The 17,985-nt window shown below is 43.2% G+C and overlaps 1 protein-coding gene across 4 annotated transcripts in view; it reads left to right on the top strand.

The window, feature by feature from the left end:
• Positions 1–11,976: 11,976 nt before the first annotated feature.
• The window catches only part of PRKAB2 (protein kinase AMP-activated non-catalytic subunit beta 2), a 62,799-nt gene continuing 56,790 nt past the window's right edge, over positions 11,977–17,985 (top strand). For 3 of the 4 annotated variants that reach the window (XM_060201995.1, XM_060201997.1, XM_007528680.3), the window contains exons 1-4: positions 11,977–12,402; positions 14,878–15,044; positions 16,074–16,167; positions 16,392–16,512. In XM_060201995.1, coding sequence (XP_060057978.1) covers positions 12,247–12,402; positions 14,878–15,044; positions 16,074–16,167; positions 16,392–16,512 — 538 coding nt within the window. In that variant the 5' untranslated portion in view covers positions 11,977–12,246. The remainder of the gene's footprint in view (positions 12,403–14,877; positions 15,045–16,073; positions 16,168–16,391; positions 16,513–17,985) is intronic. The other variant, XM_016190638.2, reaches the window with a different exon arrangement.

Below are 17,985 nucleotides of genomic sequence, written 5' to 3'. Positions count from 1 at the left end.
ATAAATAAATATTTTTTAAAAAACCTGGGAGTAGGGCACCAAAGTGAAAACCCTAGGTTGAGGGTGAGGGTGCATGTTCGGCCTCATGGGGACACAGTCTTTTAGTGGTGTGAACGGTGTTTATGTACACTCCTATTAATTTGTAGTCATATAAATCACAATTTAATTAATATGAGAGGGGAAAAATTGAATGTCTCAAACTTTTTAATGCACAGACCATAGGCTGAGTCTTTGATAGGCTGATTCACTTAAAAGCTTAGGCCAGGGAAAACAGAAGTGTCGGGTCTCTGATGGGGTGATCTCCAGGGGAAAGGTAACGGACCGGTTCTTTCTCGCTCATGACAGGGGTGACACGAAGTAAAAGACACCAGGGAGTTCTTCAGCTTGCTTAGAACTCGTTTATTAGCAAGGTGGACATGAGTTAAATAGAAAACCAAACAAAGGGAATTATTATTGAAATATGTCAGAAATTACAGGTTTCTTAAAGGTTGGCTTGCCCCTATGGTAGGGGGCTGGTATGACAGGAAATGATGAGATACAAGACAGTTATTCTCCATGACACCAGCAACTTAATTATCCAAAGGTATTTGAGAGAAGCATAGGGGTTAAACCAGAAGGGTAGGACAGAGAGAAGATGGATATCAAAAGCCATATAGTTCGGAATTTCTCTTGTCGGGGGTCTGAGGTGTGTGATGAAGTGTGTGATAAGGTGTGTTCTTCTGTGATCAGAAGGTGACTTTGAATAAGTGAATCTGCGGCCATGTGGCCTGCAATTAATGGAGGGAAGTACTGGGGTTTCTGTGGGCCTGAGAGTCAAGAAGGAAAGAACTAAGTCTGAGTTTCCCCCCTTTTGCTCACCTCGGTTGAGAATGACTTACCAAGAGGTTATCTTCTCAGACCTCCATCCAAGGACGGGGGTGGTTCTCTCTAAGCTCTATCAGGCTTACACATGGTCCCAACACGGAAGCAACTGGTGGCACAGCTGTATACAAATATGGTCAAAGGATATAAATTATGGTGATGTTGTGTATGATAGAGAAAATTCTAACAAAGGGATTTTCCAAGATAACCCAACTGCCAAATATTGTGATTATAGCAATAACTAGCTATTGCCTTCTTAAACCCTAAGAATGCAGGAACTTCCTGCTTCCTCTATAGAGCCTGTATTTCCCCCAGTCCTGGAACCTCTAGGGTGGGGCTCACTTTCCTGCATGCTTCTCTCAATTCATACCAAATAATAGTGCATCCGCCAATCCCAACCTAATCAACGCAAGAGTACCACCTCATCATACTTTACTACAGACTATGTCCAGAGACGTCAGGCATGGAATATCAACCTTTCAGCCTCATTACTCAGATAAGACCTTTCCTTTCATAGGATTCTCTAATTCCATTTCCGGTGGTTCACTTCCTAACAAAGTCCCAAAACCTACATAGAGACCAGGTTCCATGAGACAGAGCATAAGTTTGCATGTATCCATAAATTAGGGCAAAATATATACCTGAAAGCAAAAGTAAACAATAGTCTGCAGTGAGTCAGTATAAAGTTTATAATGAAATAGTGTCTACTTAGACTTAGATACCCTTCTCACCTACTTCCTATTATTCTTCCCTCACTCACTCCAAAGCTAACTTTATCAAAGCAAGGACTGCAAAAGCTGAATAATGGCAAGAGACTAGAATACTTTAACGATGACTCTTTACTCACTATCAAGCCACCCCATCAGCTGGGGCCCTATTCGGGGAGTCCTGAGATTCTCAAACAGACATGATGGGCCTAGACCTCTCTCCATCGTCACCGGTCATCTCTATCAGGAACAACACAATAGACCCCTTTGTGGGCTCCCATAGGACCTTGCCCTCAACTTGGATCAACAATGGTAGAAAATGTTCCATCCCCTAAAGGGAGGCTGGACAACATACTCTATGCTACACCTGAGGAAGATGGGTCCTGATATTGGGGCAGCTTGGAATGTTCCTACTCATGACCACAGAATGTAAGCTCAGATCTACAAGGATGCACAGAGGTCACATAGGCTCCTAAGCTAAATATGGGCCCAGATCACATCAAATCAGTGAGGTTTACAGTCAACAAAATTTATACCCCTTTCCCATATTAGGGAGCTACTCTCTTCCCTGATCCAGCTTTCTGGTCCTTTTTCCAGCCATGACATAATTTTCCCAGATAATAACTTGGATCCACCTGCATATCAGATTTCAGGCTCATCAGGGGGGGAAAAACCTAGTATAGCCACAGGTCCTTTGGAATATAACTAAAACATGCCTGCTAGCTATCTACAAAACAGACACCCCCCCCCCTCCAGTCTGCACTATTCCAGCCTTTAGGTCAACAATTTGTTTGGATTTATATGTTAACTCTCTTTTCAGCCACCAGGCTCAGATGCTAGCATGATGCCAACCAAATTTCCCTGGACAGACCACCCCACCACTGTGTCCTGGAGCTCTGATTCCCAAGAACCCTACCCCACTAGGGAAAGAAAGGCTGGCTGGGAGTATGGATCAACCTGTCAATGCCCATGTTCAGCAGGGAAGCAATTACAAAAGCCAGACCTTCCATCTTCTGTATCCCATAGTGACCTTGGGTCCATACTCCCAGAGGGTTAAAGAATAGGAAAGCTATCAGGGGAGGGGATGAGATACGGAGGTGGGAATTGTGTGGAGTTGTACCCTTATTATCCTATGGCTTTGTCAATGCTTCCTTTTTATAAATAAAATTTTAAAAAAGGAAAGAAAAGAAAGCCTTTCTAGAGGGCTTTCTCCAGAGGAACAAGGATGTCTTTCCTTGGAAGGTTTATTGGTGCAGGCTGACTGCTGTGGCCCCAGACCAAATACTGTCAGGAGACTAAAATGCCCTTGGTAGACTTATTACCCCTAGCCCTACTCTAAGTTCAGTGTTCCCCTGAAGTCTCAGGTTATTCATCACTTGAGATCCTATCCTATACAGCAGACCCTTTTCCCCTGGATCATTGAAAACTAAAGAGTGAACCCCACCAGATAAGTGAAATTGGTGTGACCTAGTAACATTAGGGAAAATTTGGAGACTAGTAAATCGGGAAATTTTAGAAGTAACTTTGTGTCCCCTAAGAAACTGGGTCCATTCATATGAGCCCAGAGACAGGGTCTGAGTAAAAAGACTAAAAAAGAGCCCCTACAACCAATAAAGTTGGGTCATATTAGGTTATACTTCCACTACTGTTAAAGTTATAGGCATTAATATATAGACCCATCACTCTAGAGTGAAAAAAGCTGCCAAACACTCACAGATGGAGCTCACTCCTCCAGGCGACAGGTGAGCAAGCTGGGAGTGCAAGAAGGACCCAGAGAGCACCTTAAGGCATCATCCAGAAGCGTGGAAACCAGAAAATGATCTTCAGCCCTGCTGCAATACAAAACTATGTGGTTGCCCTATGCATGGCAGAATCTTGGAGTCATCGCCAGGAATAAATGCATTCATTGCCTCCTCATTCACTTGACCTGTGTTCTCCTAATTGTTCTTGCCTTTTCTACTGCACTGCAAACTGTAAAGACCTCTTTAGATTTACTGTTAGATTTACTATTTTATGTAGATAGGGATCTTCCTAACTATCTGCAGCTCATCCCCCTTTGTTTCTCTATGATTAAGTCAAAATGTTATCTTGAAGCCCTATACTTAGTTCTGCTTTTGATATAGTGTTCAGCATCAGACTAGACACTATAACCCCAGAAGATTAGAAGTTAAGACAGAAAGTGAAGGTCTCTATAGCACCTGTGGATAGAATGTTTTTGCTGTGTACCCTACAGTGTATGTGATTGCTTTATGCTGCTTAGTGGCCCTAACTCAGAGAGACAGATTCTCCCACGCCTGAGAGCTGCTTATAACACAGATGGCTAAACTGGCCAACATCACACACTGACAGACAAGCTTGAAAGAATAAAAACTGTATAAAAAGGCTAAATAAACAAAGACAGATGGTTAAAAAGTTTAATAAGATCCAGGATGGGGTCAGTGTACACTTAGATCCTGCCTTTTCTAAGAACCATAGTTATTACAGTGCCAATTTTCCACTGCCTCCTCCATTGAGGCTATCAAGTTACAGATGTTTATGGTTCCATATTGGGCCCTCCCAACAAATATAACAGTCCTTAGTAGATCCATTATAGACATGCAAAGTGGGGTGTGGGGCTATGTGAAACCTTGGTAGAGCTTAGGGGAGCTCTCCCATCCTTGTGATGGAGGTCTGGAAAGACCCCCCACTTGTTAGACTCTCCCTTCTAGGAATGGAGCTAAGAGGGAAACGCTTTCCGTGACTCAGTTTCCCCTTGTTAGTCTCTCAAAGCTTCACAAAAGCCTGCATCCTCTTATACTTATTTCACTCCCCTGCTAGCAGACCAAATGGCTGCCTGCTTGTAAGTTCACTATATTCACCCAGAGTTCACCATCTTTTCATCCTTTGATCACATACATAAGCACACTCCATCACAGCCTCACCAGTAACTTGGCAGTGAGACCCCCACACCTATTTCCTTGTCTTTAATATCTATGATTTATATCAAGCCTTGCCCTTCTCTGCTTTATCTCACCTTACTGGTTTTACCACTGCTTTTCTTAATACCTTTAGATAATTAACATGCCTTGCATCATGGAAACTAATTGCTCTGACCTTTCTGTATCTCATCATTTCTTGTCATTCCTATCCCTCCCCACCATAGGGGTAGCTGACCTTTAAGAAACCTGTAATTTCTGGCATATCTGAAAAAGGTCCTTTGTTCTGTTTGCTATAAAACCTGTGCTTACCCCAAATAAAGTAGAAGTTCATACCTGAACCTCTCCTGGAGCTTCTTTCTGCATCACACAGTCACTAGAACTGGTGACGAGAGGGCCAGCAGCTTATCTCAGGTTGAGAGACCACCCCCACATGAGCGCCAGCAGTGGGGAGAGATGATGTAGACATGAAACAGAAAATGATAATACAAAGAAAAAGTTAACTAACTAAACCCCTATAGGAAGCCCAAATGTAAAGAAGAGAAGCCCCAAATACATCTGGCAAGATAACACAAGGCATTGAGGAAGGTCTCCCCTACCCGTGTGGTATATCTTATAATGACAGGTCAAGGCAGCCACTGAATGCTATAAGAACCCAGCCTCCTCAGACTGGCATTCTTTTAAATTCTGAAGCTAACCTTACCCCAGACATGACTATGCAGAAAAAGATGACAGTAACTAGACAATTAGACCTTCAGCAATGGGTTGAAGATTCCCACCCGCCTTAATCTTACCATATCTGCTTTTGTGATGATGCTATCTGCTCTCAGCCTGCAGCCCACTATATAAACTGTTCCTTCCCTTTGTTTGGGGCCCAGAATTCTCTAAGAGCCTGATCTCTTTCTGTGGCCTGTTAACATCAATAAACTGTGTTCTCACATTCCTGAAGTGTCTCTTGAATCTCTGCCAAAGGTAACTCTTTCTGTTGTCACATTTTATGCAACAAATAAGAAATTAAAACATCTCAGCAGCAGGAAGTAAATTAACAAAGTTAATTTTTAAAAAAATTAAGAAAGTCAATAAAAAAATCTTAAATTTCTAGTCACCCATTCCACCACAGGGGTATAAAAATTTCTCAACAGAAGAATAAAAAAAAAAAAGCAATTCTCTAGACTCCAGTTGGATGTTCCACAATAAAACACAAGCTTAACACTGTCTACCTGAAGATAGTGTCAAATCCATGTGTTAAGGGTGCTGTCCTAAGAGACAACTTCATGACCAACTGCAAAACTAGGTTGGGGGCTGAGTAAATAGCAGAATGGTTATACAAAAAGCTTTTCATGCCTGAGGCACCAATGGTTCCATGTTTAATAAGCAATGTTCTAATAAAAAAACCAAAACCAAATAAAAAAAAAACTAGGTTGTCTCCTAGCCATCTGACCAACTGACTTTAAAGATTCCTATGCAAAAATGGATTACAGTTTCTTAGGAAAGACAAAATCAGGAGGCACTGACTTGAAATTCCTAAAAAAAAAAAAAACAAAACAAAAAAAAAAAAAAAACTTGGTTTACTAAGCCAACTAGCAGCACTTCACAACCTGGGGGCATCCTGCCTGAATATCGGAACTTCTGGTTTTCACTATGTGGCCTTCAAATACCTGTCAGGTTGCAGGGGTAGAAGACTTAAAAGGAAAAAAGGGCACAGTGGTAGGTGGGGTGGTGGTGGTGGCAAGATTTTAAAGATACATTATTTCCTTTCCACTGATTGACCAATCTTCTTACACAATTTAATAAATAAAGTCTGAGATTTTGTTTCACTTGGAACAACAAGCAGAAAAGGCTATTTATTTGAGCTCTATTTCTTCCTGGAAAGACAAATCATACTCATGAGACAATAACTGTCTCATAAACCATTATTCCCCCCCCCCCCCAATAAGATAATTGGAAAAGAAAAGTGGAGATTCCTAACTTCCTCCTTGGATTTATTTGCTAGAGCAGCTTATGATAACTCTGGGAACTACTGCTTTACTTGGTATTACCAATATTTACTACCAAGTAATTAGATAGGTTTCCAGAGTTCTAGGAAAGCTTCAGTACAAACAAAAGAAAGGGATTCTTAGTGAAGGTGTGAGGGAAGCTTAGGAACAAGGATTCTAGTTTCCCGCACACAAATAGTCCTGAAGATATACCAGGTTGACTAAACTGGCATGTGACTACCTGTCAGGCTGCATCACGGGAGAGAAGAGACCAGGAACTTGTGGCAGAGCGGGAACACAAATCTTTATTCACGCAGACACTCCAGAGTTGGGTGCAGGCACAGTGGGTTTAGGCCACGTGGAGCTAGCAAAATGGCCGCCTCCCACAATGCCCACCAGCCCTTCTCCAGGTCGGGATGCGGAATGAAAGAGAGAGCAAAACCGGAACAGCAGCGGGATTTATAGGGTACAGATGGAAGTGGTAAGTCGGGAATAGGGTTGTCTAGGAAAGGGGGAGGAGAGAGGCAAAAGGCATGCTGGGAAGGTGGAAGCATCCTTAGCAACTGTTGTGATGGTTTTAACTAAATTAGCAATACCCTGAGGAGATAACGTGGTGGGGATATTTCAGGCAAAACAATGATTATATAAATAATACTTGCATGGAAATATAGTGGTTTGTGGGTCTTGCCTAACTCAACCACATTTGTACAATATCCCAACACCTCCCCCTTTCCTTTTATCTAATGGCCATAGTATAAGAAATTTAGAGTGGAGCTTAATGTTTTTTAAGGAATGTAGGATGTTTTTGTGGGGGACGGAAGACTTACATAGCCATCAACCTTGTGAGGTTTATGTGTCCCCCTTTTTGCTCAACCCCTCTGTAGAGAGAGAGAGACTTACCTGGAGAGACTCATCTCATAGGTTAAGCTCTGCCAGGCTCCACCATCTCCTCACAATATTCCTGCATCTTTCCCTTGTCTTCTAATTGTCACATTTAAAATGGGTCAATGTCTTTAAAAGACTCCATCTCTGACAGAGGGATAGTAGTGTAGGGGTGAACAGAAACCTGTTGGGCATAAACCTGAATGATATCTTGTAGGCGTTTTCAAAAGAACTGGCACAAGACAGGAAGGGACAAGTAGGAGAGTAGCAAGAGCCAGTGTGACGTCAAGGGGAGGCCTGGTGGGAGAAGGGGCTTGGCCTGTATACCCAAGGCATCAACCTGCAAAGTCCATGGACTGCTGCGGTCAGTATTTGAGAAACCCAGCAGCGTAAAGGGAAGCTGTTGTAAAGTTGTGTAAAGTGTCCAAGAGGTAAGTCCTATAGAAGCGTCAGTCTAATGCCAACAACCAGGGGAAGAAATGCCAGGGGATGAAACACTGCATGTCTATCTCTATGGGAAAGGTCAGCCACCGGAATTCCGCTTTTCTGTAGAGAGTGAGCTAGAACCGCCAAAAGGTGACAGGTGAAGAAGCAGCAGGAAGGGCAAGAGAAAGGCAGTAAGAAAGTACTGTCCTTGGCGTCTGTGAATCAGGTTCTTCAGATCGTGTCAGGTCACATCGTGCCATCTAGTGGGTGATGTCAAAGTGTGCAGGGGTCCAGATGGTTTTCCAGGTATTCCTGTGAAGGAAACACAAACAAATCTGCTTCCCATGGTTAGCAGGGCATCTGGTTCAAATTTTCATAGTATTAAAAGAGGTTTAATGTAATTGGTGCCTTAGCCAACTGAATATTGGGGGGATGTGTCCCCCTTTTTTCTTTTTTTTAATTTACTTTTTATTTATGAAAGGAGACATTAACAAAATCGTAGGATAGGATTTCCACACAATTCCCGCCACCCAATCTCCATATCCCATCCCCTCCCCGATAGCTTTCCCATTCTCTATCCCTCTGGCAGCATGGACCCAGGGTCGTTGTGGGTTGCAGAAGGTGGAAGGTCTGGCTTCTGTACTGCTTCCCCGCTGAACATGGACCTTGACTAGTCAGTCCATACTCCCAGTCTGCCTCTCTCTTTCCCTAGTAGGGTGGGTCTCTGGAGAGTCAGAGCTCCAGGACACATTGGTGGGGTCTTCAATACAGGGAAGCCTGGCCGACATCCTGATGGCATCTGGAAACAGGTGGCTGAAAATAGAGTTAACATACAAAGCCAAACAAATTGTTGAGCAATCATGGACCCAAAGGTTGGAATAGTGGAGAGGAAGTGTTGGGGGGCGGTACTCGCTGCAAACTCTAGTGTACTTCTGCTTTCAGGTATATATTTTGCACTAGTTTATGGATACGTGTGAACATATGCTCTCTCTCACAGAACCTGGTCTATATCTAGGTTTTGGGACTTTGTTAGAAAGTGAACCACCTGGGATGGAATTAGAGTATACTATGAAAGGAAAGGTCTCACCCGAGTAATGAAGCTGAAGGGTTGTCATGCCATACGTGAAGTCTCTGGACACAGTCTGAGCTGAAGCATGTTCAGGTGGCAATTGTTGCGTTGATTAGGTTGCGATCGGCAGATGCAATATTATTTGATATGAATTGGGAGAGGCATGCGGCAAAGTGGGCCCTATCCTAAGGTTCCAGGACTGGGGGAAATATAGGCTCTATAGTGGAAATGTGAGGCTCCTGCTATCTTAGGGTTCAAAAAGACAATGGATAGTTAATGTTATCATCACATTATTTGGTAATTGGGTTAACTTTGAAAAGTTCTTTTGTTAGGGTTTGCTGTATAGTACCCAGTATCTTGTATATAGCTGTGCCACTGGTTGCTTCTGATATACTTGGTCTAGGCTTTTGAGAGAGTCTGCATATCAAATACATAGCCTATATATTAAAAAGACTCAGTCTGTGTTTAAAAAACTTCTAGACATATCAATTTTCCCCCTCATATTAATTAACAATCAATTTCCCCCCTCTCATATTAACTAGTGATTTATATGACTACACTTTAATAGGAGTGTACATAAACACCATTCCCACCACCAAAAGACTGTGTCCCATCTCAACCACCCACCCTCACCCCCCACCGGCCCAGGAAGCCGAATGTCTACCCCTCACCCCTCACTTACTTTGGTGCCCTACTTTCAATTTAGTCAGATCCTGCTTTTAGTTTCCCTTTCAGATCTTCTTTCTCAACTTCTGTTGATGAGTGGGATCATCCCATATTTTACTTAATTGGGCCTACGTGTTTGGCGGGCCTTCTCAACAACTGTTTGTCTTTGGGGGTTGTAAGGGATGTCTGTGGTATGGGTGATGTTATAAAGGGAAAAATCTTTAAATTGTTGGCTGACAAAGGCAGACCTGAAGTGGCAAAACGAGATACACCAGTTGAGTGTAGGAAAATATGTGAATGTTATTGTTAATTTACATAAGTTGTATATGGAGGGACTACTTATATAGTCTAATATCTTACCACATGAGCAGGTGGTTCTTCATGTGAAGGCTTTGACATAGTTGTAATCAATTACTTGTGAAGAAAAAAAAAACTTTTAACAAGTTAGAAGTTTACTATAACTGATAACTCGATGATTATAATTGGTTTAAGTATCTCTATAATTTTGTTTAAAGGTTATCTTATGTGACCTCGTGTAGCAGTCTCTGTACAGCAGGATCTTCAGACCAAATTTAGTTAAAATATATTGATTTTTTAAACTATTTTTTACTTTGGACTTTAAACAAACTCAGGTTACTTAGAGAATTAACACATGTTAGTGACAATATCCCAACAACCACCAATCTCCATATGCTACCAGGGCCTTGCTTGGTTTCATATTAAATTTTAATTAATAAACCTTCCTGTCTTAGCACCAACAAATACTGTGATCAGATAATTAATGAATGACACGATGAATGACAGAGATGGCTGTACAGGTTTTCATATTTTCTAGGCACTATTTCATAAGTGTCTGTCTACATATGAATGAAGAAACTGTGACATATATATAGTACAATGGAATATTATTCAGGCAGAAAAATAAAGTTTGTCACTTGCTATACATTACTTCCTTTCCACTGATTGACCAATCTTCTTACACAATTTAATAAATAAAGTCTGAGATTTTGTTTCACTTGGAACAACAAGCAGAAAAGGCTATTTATTTGAGCTCTATTTCTTCCTGGAAAGACAAATCATACTCATGAGACAGTAACTGTCTCATAAACCATTATTTCCATGGATGGAATATGAGGGAATTTTGCTAAGTGAAATGTTATAGAAAGACAAGTATTGTATGACATCCTTATGTGTGGAATTAAGGGAAAATCATGAGCTGGGGATGTAGCTCAGTGGTAGAAGGAATACTTTGTATGTATTGAACCAAGCTTAATGACCAGTACCACACACACACACACACACACACACACACACACACACTTTAAAAGAGAAAATCAAATTCAAGTGGTGGATGGTTGTACACCCAGCAGAGTGCACATGTTACCATGTTTGAGAACCCAGGTTCAAGCTCCCAGTCCCCACCTGGAAAGTGGGAGCTTTACAAGTGGTAAAGCAGTGCAGTAGGTGTCTGTCTTCCTCTTTCCCTTTCTCTTTCTGTCATTCATATATATATCAACACTATCACTGGGGCTTGATGCCAGTACTACAAATCCAAGGTTCCCAGCTGTCACTCCCTGCCCCCATTTGATAGGACAAAGAAAAGTTGAGATGGAAGTGAGAAACAGGGTGAGAGAAAGATAGGTACCTGCAGACCTACTTCATTACTAGGTCTCTCCTGCAGTTGGGGAATATGTCCTTATTCATGGTAATGGGCCTGGTCCCTAATGAGATGATTTTTAAAAACTCAGGAAAATAGGCTAGAATGATTGTTTCCAGGGTTTGGGAGATGGGGTTAATGAAAGTTATTAATCAAAGGGTATATAAGAGATGGTTAGTACTTCTCTTCAAAGGAACATGAATAGAACAAGGATTTTTAAAATATATATTTATTAATGAGAAGGATAGGAGGAGAGAAAGAACCAGACATCACTCCAGTACATGTGCTGCTGGGGATTGAACTCAGGACCTCATACTTGAGAGTCCAACATTTTATCCACTGTACCACCTCCCCGACCACTGTTGGTTTTGTTTTGTTTGCTTTTTCATTGCCTCCAGACTATCCCTGGGGCTCAGTGCCTGCCTGTACAGTGAATCCGCGGCTCCTTGTGGCCACTGAACGTGGGACCTCCGAACCTCAAGCATGGTAGCGAGATTGAGAGAGGAGGGGGAGAAAGAAAGGCAAAGAAAAAAGAGAGACCTGCAGACCTACTTCTTGGCTCATCTGACTTCCCCCCTGCAGCTGGGGCGCGCCTGGTCCTCGGGCTGCTCGGGCGGCCTGGCAGGAGGAGCCGGCGAGCGGGCCCAGGGCTGGGAGCAGAGCGCCCCCTCCCGGCACCGGCGGCGTCCGGCCACCATCGAGGCGGCGGCGGCGGCTAGAGCGGCGGTGGGCGCTGGGCGCCGCAGGGAACGTGCACGGGGCGGGCCCGCGCCTCTGATCTTGTAGCCATTTTAGGAGGAAACCCGGATCGCCACCCGGGGGCGCGGCATCAATTTCAATAACTTTATTGGTGGCCTTCTCCAGGGAGCAGCCTCAACGCCCTGGCCCCCGGGAGGAGGAGGAGGAGGAGGAGGAGCAGACGGGGCGGAGGGCTCCCCACTGAGGGGCCGGCGGGCGCGGGAGGGCGGAGCCGGGCAGGCCTCCCTAGCGGGGGATTCCCTGGCCCGGGCGCCCCTGACGCGGCTGCGGGGGTGTTCCCCGCCCCGCGCTCCTCTGCGGCTGGTGGCCCCCGACCGGCGCTGCGGCCATGGGGAACACGGCGAGCGAGCGGGCGGCCGGCGAGCGCCACGGCTCCAAGGCTGCGCGCGCCGAGGGCGCCGGCGGCCATGCCCCGGGCAAGGAGCACCGGATCATGGTGGGGAGCACCGACGACCCCGGCGTCTTCAGCCTGCCGGACTCCAAGGTGAGCGCCCCACGCCCCCACCCGGCGGGGCTGCGGGGTGCTCACCGCCCCGAGGCTACGGCCCCGTGCGGGTTCACGGATGAGGGGCGGGGGCGGAGATGTCGGGGACGATTCCTCTTGCCGGTGCCGCCTCGGAACGGGACAGGCGGAGTCCTGGCGTCCGGGCTCGAATTGCTAGCAGGGTCCGTGGGCCCCACCTGCCGTCTCCGCCGTCTGCCCCCAGCCGACCGCAGGTCGGGGGTTGGCAGCAGGCGCGGTGCCCCCTCCCGGGCGTTGCGGAGTTTGCAGATGGCAGGCGCCGCCGGGAACTTCGGCCGGGAGGCTGTCCGCTCGAGCGGCTGGTGGTGGGCGGCGGCGTCTCGCAGGTGCCCCCAGGCTGCGGAATGAATTTCTTTCTCCTGGCAACCTCTGTGAATCAGGGATTCCCTCCCCCACCCCATCTGCTCTGAAGAGCTGAGCACTTCTGAGGCCTCACCCTGTAGGTGTCGGTGAGCAGCCTGGTCTTGGGGCTAGGTAACTGCTTAGCTTTCTTCCTGCGCTTTATCAGATGGTTGAGGTGGTCTTTCATGCCCTGCTCCAGGATTTCCCTGTTTGCCGCTAGTGCCTCTTAACGCACCGAGAGCCGACCTCCCAGGCTGCCTGGAAGATCTTGCTCTCAGCTCCCAGGGCTGCAGGGGAGCAAGCGACGTGTGTTGGTGCTGCGGAAGAAGGGTAAATGGAGCTGAGTGTGCTGCGCTCCCCATGATCCAAATGTTTCCAGTCACTTTTAGAGCTGACAGTGTTTAAATGCGTTAATTCCTCTAGGTAGGCCTACTGGGGTGAAGTTGCCGAACTGAGAGGTTGGGAAAACTGAGAAGTGTTTGATGTCTTTCATCACTTCGTCCCATCCAGTGAACAGGTGTTTTAGAGGTGATCCCCGCCACTCTGTTAGCACATGAAATGTGGATTCAGCTGTATGTTCTTGGCTCGCAATAGAAAACATAATCATAGAAACAGAAGTGCGGTGATTGAAAGGGTGTGTGTGTGTGTGTGTGTGTGTGTGTGTGTGTGTGTGTGTGTGTGTGGTGTTTTCCCCTGGCTTGCTTTCTTTCCTTTTTTTTCTTCCTTTTTCTTTCTTCCTCATCATTTAATCTGTCTTTCCAGGCAACTGAATTTCCTTCTTCAAATCTTTCCCAAAGCTATCTACATACGTGTGTGCATATATATATATATATATATATATATATATATATATATATATATATAATTGTATTTTTATGCATCTCCTGCATTGATGACTTGGGATTTAATACCATGAAATTGTTACTGCAGTAGTGAGTGTCCCACATAAAGGCCAAGTTGCTTTCCTTGAAATAGAGCCTAGTTTGGATCATTTGCCTTCACTAAACTATGAAGAAAACTGGTTCAGATACTTCATAAGGTCTCTTCCAAATCTAAAATTTTGTAATCCTCCAATCTCCTCACTTCACTTCTTTCCTCAGTGCTTTACTGAGACACTTTCTAGTGATAGCTCATGTTGTCTTGCCTCTTTCGTGGTTTTGCTGACTTTTAACTTGTAGTTAACAATCTTTCTGTGAGTCAGCTGCACTCCTGCCTACCACAGAAATGCCATATCATAAGTGGAAGGGCTTTCTTCCAAAGCGAAGCATATTAATAGTTAGTAGCTTTCAAATTCTAAACTGAAAAATCCAAAATCTCAAAACAGTGGTAGTGGATACAGTACTTGGATCGCCATCTTTTCTTCAGTGGACGGTTTTCAGTGTTAATTTATTTTGGATAGAGACTAAGAGAAATTGAGAGGGGTAGGGGAGGTAGGGAGGGAGAAAGATACCTATAGCATTGCTCCACTGCTCATGAAGCTTTCCCTCTGTGGATGGGGACTTTGGGCTTGAACCCGGGTTCTTGCACACTACAATGTGTGCACTCAGCCAGGTATACCAACCTAATCCATTTTGAGAGCCACATTATTACTATTATTGGGTTGTTGGAAAAGTCACAACACATTTTTGCATAGAAAAATACATCGTGAGTTTTCTGATGACCCAATATTTGATAATGCTTTGGCTTGATACTCCACTTTGACAAATCTAAAGTGGAAGTCAGCAAACTTTTTCTATTAAAAAAAAAAAAAAACTGAGAAGAAGCATATTATAATTGCCTGCTAGTGGTAACAGGGAGTAAGGTGTGTATGTATGCATTTTTGTGTGTTGTGTTGTTTGTTTAGGGAATTACTAAGACTCAGAAAGGGTGAATGACACATGCAGAATCAGAAGTTAGTTTCTGATCTAGGCAGCCCCCAAGCATAAGCCATTTGATTTTTTTGATCCTAGATGAGCTCTTTTTCCATAGGCTGTTTAAAACCTAATTTAATTACTAAATTGAGCAGAAGCGTAGCACTCCTCTGCCCAAGGGCAGAGAATGACCTTTTAAGAATTGCTGGGTCACAATTTAGGGATGATCTGATCCTTCTTACAGCTCCCTGGGGACAAAGAGTTTGTATCGTGGCAACAGGACTTGGAGGACTCTGTAAAGCCCATACAGCAAGCCCGACCCACTGTTATCCGCTGGTCTGAAGGAGGCAAGGAGGTGTTCATCTCGGGGTCCTTCAATAATTGGAGCGCCAAGATTCCACTCATTAAGAGGTGAAGACAAGTATTTTGGCTGAGTCTATAAAGTCCAAGCAAAGAGACTGAGCTGGAATAGTCCACCTGCTAAGGATTGTCTAGAACATTTTCTTTGAGCCATGACTATATCTGTGGCATGCTTTGTAACCTCCTAGTGAGTCAGAGATATTTTACCTCTTAGCGTATCACTGCCTCTGATCCAGTGGCCTTTATTCTTATAGCTTTGTGGGTACCTTTTTTTTTTTCTCTTATAGGACTAGGTTAACAAAAGACCTTTCTTTGCTTGCAGGAGCTCTCTGGGAGTGGCTGAGTACAATTGCTCAGACTTTGTTACTAAAACAAAGTGCATAGGAAATTGTAGGTAGAAATGTTATTTATTCCTTCCAGACCAATTTTGAATTATTTAACTGGTTATCAGAACGACCTTTTTTTATGTAGGTAAATTTCCCAGAAAATTCTCACCCAAATATGGAAAGGACACTGTAGAGGATTTGTATTCTGAACTTACCTGCTAATCTTATTTGTACTTATGAGGAATCAGTTTTGCTGAAGTGAATAATTGGACTAAGGTGAATGATTTGGGGTGAAGGTTAGCATTCTTATTATTCCTTTCTGGATATTAGTTAAGAATTAAAGTTATTGGAGCTGAGTGGTAGCACAACTGGTTGAGTGCACACAGTACAATGCCAAGAACACGGGTTTAAGCCCATGCCCCCCCCCCCACCTGCAGGGGGAAAGCTTCACAAGTGGTGAAGCTGTGCTGCAGGTGTCTGTCTCCCTCTCTATCTTCCCCTTCCCTCTCAATTTCTGTCTCTGCCCAATAAAATTAAAAAAAAAAAAAAAAGAGAGAGAACTAAAGTTATTGAGATGCATATGTCCAAGGTGAAAGAAAAGAGAAATGGAGCTATAAATGATAGTTTACTCTAGGAAGGGCAATGGCTTACCATGTAAGATCTTTGTCCTGACATCATTATTGTCTCATGCTTTTACCTTAACATTCTGTCTTCTAATGGGCACATAAACTCTTTATCTGTTTATCTTCTATAGCCATAATGACTTTGTTGCCATCCTGGACCTCCCTGAGGGAGAGCACCAGTACAAATTCTTTGTGGATGGACAGTGGGTTCATGACCCATCAGAGGTAAGGCCTTGAAACCAATCTCTGCACAATCTTACTTTAACTGTTCCCTTTGGTGTCTGATATCATTGTTGTCAGGGTTAGTGGGCAGTGCTAAAGGACTTCTCTCTCTATGGAAGATGTTGGTGTTAAATATATATTCATATTTTTGAAGAAGAGAGTTGAATGGGAGAGATGGTTTTGAAATGGAGATTAATGAATTTTTTTTTCCCCATTCATTGTTTCAGCCTGTGGTTACCAGTCAGCTGGGTACAATTAACAATTTAATTCATGTCAAGAAATCTGACTTTGAGGTATTTGATGCATTAAAGCTGGATTCTATGGAGAGCTCAGAGACATCCTCTCGAGGTAATTGTATAATATTTGCTCTTTCTTGGCATGGTATTCTTTAAGAATGGCTTCTTTTCTTTCTTTCTTTCTTTCTTTCTTTCTTTCTTTCTTTCTTTCTTTTTTTCTTTTCATTTTCTCAAGGATCTTTTGAATCATATGTATATATGAGAAAAAAAAAACATTGATTTTGAACTTTGAAAAAATGTATTTCCCATATGAAGGAGAGAGAGAGAAGTCATGCTAGTATGTGTGCCCTGGAGATAGAACCTTAAGCTTTTCAAGCATGTAAGTCTCACACTCTGCTGGTTGAGCTATTCCCTCGGCCACTAATTTTATTTATTTATTTTTAATTTATTTCTTTATTGGGGAATTAATGTTTTACATTCAACAGTAAATACAATAGTTTGTACATGCATAACATTCCCCAGATTCCCATTTAACAATACAACCACTAATTTTATTTTATTCTTTTATTTCTTTCTTTTTCTGCTTTCTTTTATTTTATTTTCCTCAGCCACTAATTTTAATGTTTTAACTAGGATATACAGTAAAGACATTTGTCGTGCATCATTTTATCTGCTTATTTGTTTCTTTTTTGTTTTGTTTGTTTTAACCAGAGCACTGCTTAACCCTGGTTTATGGTCATGCCTGGGATGAAAGTTTTTTTGCATAGCCATTATGCTGTCTCCCCATCTCTTCCTTTTATTTTTATCATAAGTCAACACATATACTAACAACTGTAACACGAATCTCACAATACCTGGTTACCTTTAGAACATACAGTACACTATTAATTTCTACTTTTATTTTTCATTTTTAATATCTTTTTAATATATTCATTTCACTATTGGACTATGGCCTATCACTTGAAAAACTATTCCTGGTAACATCTATTGCTGATATCATCCAGCAGAAGCTAGGTGTATTTGACTTCCTTTTTTAGTTAACTCAGCTTATTACAGTTTGACAGTTCTATAATATCCTGCAAGTGTGGCAGTCTTTTTTCTTTTCTGTCTTTCTTTCCTTTTTTTTTTTTTTTCCTGATGGTACTGTGCATTTCCACCATTTATTGCACAATTTTTTTCTTTTCATTCTTTTAAGATAGAGGGAGAGTGAGGAAAGCTAAAGAGAGAGAGAATATGAGAGACTGAGAGAATGAAAGTACTACTGCACCACCCCACTACTTATGAAACTCCCCTCTTTGCATGATGCTCCCAGTAGGCTCCAACCTGAGCCCACCCATGCATGTGGTAAAGTGTGTGCTCTGCTGGGTGAGATAGCTCCTGGCTCTCAATCTCCAAATTTTTTTTGTTTCTTTGTGTATTAACTGAAAATTTGTAAATCTTTTTTATTTATTATTGGATAGAGACAGAGAGAAATTGAGAGAGGAGGCGAAGATAAAGAAGGAAAGAGACAGAGAGACACCTGCGGCTCTGCTTCACCACTCCTGAAACTTTCCCCCTTCAGGTGGGGACCAGGGGCTTGAACCTG

This window comes from Erinaceus europaeus, chromosome 11 (genome assembly GCF_950295315.1).
Source record: "Erinaceus europaeus chromosome 11, mEriEur2.1, whole genome shotgun sequence".
In the NCBI taxonomy this organism is placed as follows: domain Eukaryota; kingdom Metazoa; phylum Chordata; class Mammalia; order Eulipotyphla; family Erinaceidae; genus Erinaceus; species Erinaceus europaeus.
The sequence above is the reverse complement of the archived record's forward strand: the minus strand, read 5'-3'. Positions and strand labels throughout refer to the sequence as shown.